The following is a 5,389-nucleotide window of genomic DNA, read 5'->3' as shown; positions in this document are numbered from 1 at the left end:
CAAAGGTTTGAATTGCCACAAGAGGTAACGATTCTATCACTGATCATGCCTATTCGTAAGGATCACTAAATGGAGAAATTTTTAAGTTCCGCTGTGCCTTGGATGGCAATTCTCCTTCAGAAAGAATGTTGAGAAACCAATCACAAAAAACAAAGAAATCCACCAAAACAACAACAAACAGCCAAGAAAATCATCAAAACACGAGGGACCAAAGCCAATAGAGCTACTCAATAGAGCTTGAGTTTGTAGCTTCTTCATCAGCACCAGAACCAGAATTGCCACTGGCATCATCATTGTTTGCAGACCTCTCACTAGAGGTGTGGGCTTCAGCTTCTTCTTCATGGTTGACATTAGCATGATCAATATTTTCACCCTTAGCATGTTCCAATCTTGTAATCAAGGCTTCCAATGATTGTTTTCTAGCTCTGGCTACCCTTATCCCTTCACCTAGCTCTTTGCACGTCTCCTTAAGCTCAGCAATTGTTCCAACTTTTGAGACTGGCCTTTTCATGGTAGATGTCATGACAATATCCTCGACATGACTTCCTTCAAACAGTTTATAATGCACAGACAAAGCAGGTTTTCTTCTACTAGGTAAGTCATTAGAGCACAGAATACCAGGGTGTTGATTCAAGATAATTCCACATATCATAGAGGAAAAGGCAATTGACAGCTTAACTGCATTAGTAGTTGCATGCTTGATGATTTGTTCAAACATAAATCTACCATAGTTAAATTTTACTTTTGTTCCAACAGCAAAAATAAACCTCCCAAGAGTATTAGCAATGTTGGAGATGTGGTTGGTAGGGACCCAGCTAGCAGCTCCTATTTTATGCAGGATAGCATACTTGACAGTCAACTTCCTAGCAAGAAGATGCTTTTTAACAGGCCAAACTTTCACCTGCCTAGCTGTAATCTCCCTACAGACTTGATTGTCTGTAACTTCTAATTCTCCTGCACCCTCAATTTTTCTGCCTAGAAAATTATTAATAACAGTATGAGAGAATGTTATACACTTACCCTTCACAAACACCTTACAGAACTCCTTGTTGTTCTTATTAGAAATATCCTCGGGAATGTTAACAATAAATTCCTTAACTAAACCTTCATAGCATGGAGAGAACCCAACAACAGTTTTCAACAGCCCAACAAATTTTATTAGGTCCATGACCTCCTTGGCATCAGCAACATTTTTTCCCAACTCCCTTTCCATAGTTACCCTTCTCTGAATCACAAATTTCCACTTAGCAGCTCCATCCTCAAGATGGAAGGAGATGTTATCCAAATGAACAGTAGGGACTTTAACAGGAGACTTCCTAACATTAGTTTTCTTTGCAGGCAAGATGTCAGGGACATCTTCCTCAACATCCTCTTCAGGCTCAGAATCATCTTTGACCTTCCTCTTCTTTACTTCAACCTTGCTCCATGGTTTGGAGGGACCAATACCAGCAGTCTTCTTGGCTTTTCTATCTGACATAAGTTCAGCCACAGATTTTCCTTTGCGAGTCTTCATGCGTTTAGCCACACTTGGCTTCATGTGATGAATCAAGATTTCCTCTTGATCATCAGAGTTACCATCCTCTAGATCAATCACAACATTTGCATCATCATGCTTCTCAGAGTGGGAAGCATTACTGTGAGAAGCCATAAATTTCCCTTTTTCAGACATGGTCTGCCCTAGAGAGCGCAACCCTTCAGCAGCCAAGTCCTTGTCAAAACTGGAAGAATCGTCATCCTTACCACTATGTTGTTTAACCTCAGGAGAGGGGTACATTTTAGAAAGGGGAGTAGAAACTCCCTTCACAGGGTGGCCTTCATTAAGAATCCTAGTGACTAGGTCTCTTATAACACGATCAGTATAGTGTGTTCCTTCCTTAGAGTTAGTGGCAGGAGTTGAACCAGAAGGAATACTAGAGGGATTACCTTGATTAGAACATGCAGAAGTGGAGGCATCAATGAAGATGGGTTGGTTTAAATCAATCTTCGCGCCAGGAATAACAGAGAGAGGAGCAATATCCAGAATCTCATCATCAGGGATGCCCATGGGAGGAGCACTAACGTTTGGAGTAGACCTAGTAATTTTTGAAGCAAAGGTATCTTGATGTTGTGACATTTTGGATTTTTTCTGGAAAAAATAATGTTGCCCTAGCAGAGGTTTGTGGAGAAGGAAAAAGAAGATGGAAGAGTTGGAGTAGGTAATGATGTTATGGGGGTAGCGTGTGAAGATGGAATATATGGTATTTCCAAAACAAAGTGATGATTTACCATAATGAGGACACTTTATTTTAAGACAATAGGCAGTAATTTAATTACTTTTTCCACTCCAGATTAATTGCTACAAGTTTTCATAAATGCAAATCCCTAATTTCCCTCTTAGGAGTTCAAATTGATTGGTATCCAAGGCCTTTGTAAAAATATCAGCTAACTGCATCTCAGTAGCAACATGCTCTAAGACTACAGTCTTATCCTCCACAAGTTCTTTAATAAAATGGTGACGAATATCAATATGTTTGGTCCTACTGTGCTGAATAGGGTTCTTTGAGATGTTTATAGCACTCAGGTTATCACAGTACAATGTCATGACATCTTGTGACATTATATTCAGTCGACATTTGTTTCATCCACACCAGTTGAGAACAACTACTTCCAGCTTCTATGTATTTAGCTTCAGCAGTATACAACGAAACACAATTTTGCTTCTTACTAAACCACGATATTAAGTTGTTCCCCAAGAAGAAACATCCTCCTTATGTGCTTTTCCTATCATTAGCACTTCCAACCCAATCAGCATCACAATATCCAGACATCACAGATTCAGATCCATGAGTGTATAGCATCCCATAGTTACAAGTTCCATTGACATATTTCAGGATCCTTTTCACTTGGTTAATATGGATCACCTTTGGTTCAACTTGATATCTAACACATACACCTATAGCAAAAGCAATGTCAGGTCGGCTTGTTGTAAGATATAGCAGACTTCCTATCATGCTTCTGTAGAGACTTTAATCCACACTGACACCATTTTCATCTTTAGACACCTTCAGATGAGTAGGAGCAGGTGTCCTCTTGTGGCTTGCATTCTCCATGCCAAATTTCTTAACAATATTCTTGGCATATTTACTTTGATATAGAAAGATAGAATCTTCCATTTGCTTGACTTGCAGGCCAAGAAAATAGGTTAGTTCTCCAACAAGGCTCATTTCAAATTCAGACTGCATTTGCTCAACAAAATGTTGAACCATCTTACTTGACATCCCACCAAACACAATATCATCCACATAGATCTAAGCAACCATGAGCTTTCCTCCTTCATCTTTGACAAATAAAGTTTTATCAATGCCTCCCTTTCTGTATCCATTGTCAATGAGAAACACTGTGAGTCTCTCATACCAAGTTCTAGGAGCTTGTTTCAACCCATAAAGAGCTTTCCTCAACTTATACACATGCTTTGGAAGATTTGGGTCTGTGAATCCCTTTGGTTGTTCAACATATACTTCCTCATTCAAATAGCAATTTAAGAAGGCACTTTTCACATCCATTTGGAACAGTTTAAACTTCAGAATACATGTCACTCCTAGCAATAAACTAATGGACTCCAGGCGAGCTACAGGAGCAAATGTTTCATCAAAGTCAACTCCTTCAACTTGAGAGTATCCTTGTGCTACCAATCTTGCTTTATTTTTAGTAACCACACCTTTTTCATCAGATTTATTCTTGTAAACCCACTTTGTTCCAATAACATTTATTCCTTCAGGTCTTGGAACCAATTCCCATACTTCATTTCTCTTGAATTGGCCTAACTCTTCCTGCATGACATTGATCCAGAATTCATCAGTTAAGGCTTCTTTAACATTCTTAGGCTCAATCTTTGACACAAAGCAGGCATGTGAGATCACTTCCCTAGATCTAGTGGTGACCCTTTTATCTGGATCTCCTATAATGAGATCTTTAGGATGATCCTTCTGAATTCTGATAGAGGGTCCCTTATTTACTTGATCAGCTTCAGGTTCAGCTTGAGTGGACTCACTCTCACTACTTTTATCAAGGAGTTCAGCTGGGGCATCATTCAGAAATGTTTCAACATCGTCTGTGACATCAGTCTCTTGATCATCAACAATAACATTGATAGATTCCATCATAACTTTATTTCTGGAATTAAAAACTCTAAAGGCTCTGTTGTTTGTTGAGTAGCCCAGAAACATTCCTTCGTCACTCTTGGGGTCCATTTTCCTTATTTGTTCACGATCATCCAGGATATAGCATTTACTACTAAACACATGGAAGTATTTGACGGTAGGTCTTCTTCCCTTCCAGACTTCATATAAAGTGGTTGAGGTCCCTTTTCTCAAACATAACAAGCAGTGTTCATAGCTTCAGCCCAAAAGTGGTAAGGCAACTTCTTAGCATGAATCATAGCTCTAGCAGATTCTTGGAGTCTTTGGCAAAGGTCTTTCAACACATCAAACACATCAGATTTTTCCCTTATAAAATTCACCCAGGTATATTTGGAGAAGTCGTCCACCACAACATAAGCATAGCTTTTTCCACCAAGACTTTCCACCTGCATATGCCCATCAAGTCCATGTGGAGAAGTTCCAGCACTTTAGATGTGGTGTCATGTTTGATCTTCTGATGTGACATCTTTGTCTACTTTCCAATCTGACATTCACCACATACCCTTCCTTCTTCAATCTTTAATTTTAGGATTCCTCTTACATCTTCAACAGATATGATCTTCTTCATTCCTTTAAGATGCAGACGACTCAGTTTTTGATGCCATAGTTTCACTTCTTCTTCTTTAGCTAGAGCACATATTGATGAATAGCTAGTTTCTTGAGGAATCCACATATATCAGTTATCCTTAGATCTGACTCCTCTCATGATCACCTCATTTTTTGCATTAGTAATCAAGCATTCAGTTTTTGTGAAGTTCACATTGAGACCTTGATCGCATAGTTGACTGATGCTGATCAGGTTTGCAGTCAATCCTTTAACAAGCAACACATTATCAAGGTTAGGAAGTCCAGAGCAGTTCAACTTTCCAATCCCCTTGATTTTACCCTTTTCTCCATCACCAAAAGTTACATAGTTGGTGACATGAGATTGAAGGTCAATCAGTAGATTTCTGCTTCCAGTCATGTGTCTGGAGCATCCATTGTCAAAATGCCAATCTTCTTTGGCAGAGACTCTAAAGGAAGTGTGAGCTATCAAGTTAGTAGCACCAACCCTAGGAACCAACTGTTTTCTGTTAGAAGAGATGTGTTGTTTGGGTCTAGGTTGATGAGTAGGACTAGGATAACCATACAGCCTGAAGCAGAATGGTTTTATGTGACCAAATTTCCCACAGTAATGACATCTCCATCTTTGGTGTTTTCCTTTATGTTGT

The 5,389-nt window shown here is 39.2% G+C and overlaps 1 protein-coding gene across 1 annotated transcript; it reads right to left on the bottom strand.

The window, feature by feature from the left end:
• Nucleotides 1-223: 223 nt before the first annotated feature.
• On the bottom strand, nucleotides 224-2,113 carry LOC127079441 (uncharacterized). Its single transcript, XM_051019821.1, has one exon. The coding sequence runs from the start codon at nucleotides 2,111-2,113 to the stop codon at nucleotides 224-226; it is 1,890 nt and encodes a 629-aa protein (XP_050875778.1).
• Between the last annotated feature and the right edge of the window lie 3,276 nt (nucleotides 2,114-5,389).

This window comes from Lathyrus oleraceus, chromosome 5, assembly GCF_024323335.1.
Source record: "Lathyrus oleraceus cultivar Zhongwan6 chromosome 5, CAAS_Psat_ZW6_1.0, whole genome shotgun sequence".
NCBI classification, from domain to species: domain Eukaryota; kingdom Viridiplantae; phylum Streptophyta; class Magnoliopsida; order Fabales; family Fabaceae; genus Lathyrus; species Lathyrus oleraceus.
This window is presented reverse-complemented; position numbering and strand designations above follow the sequence as displayed.

What these genes read in the sequence shown, in the direction of transcription:
- LOC127079441 (XM_051019821.1), bottom strand. Translation starts at nt 2,113, where the DNA reads ATGTCACAACATCAAGATACCTTTGCTTCAAAAATTACTAGGTCTACT.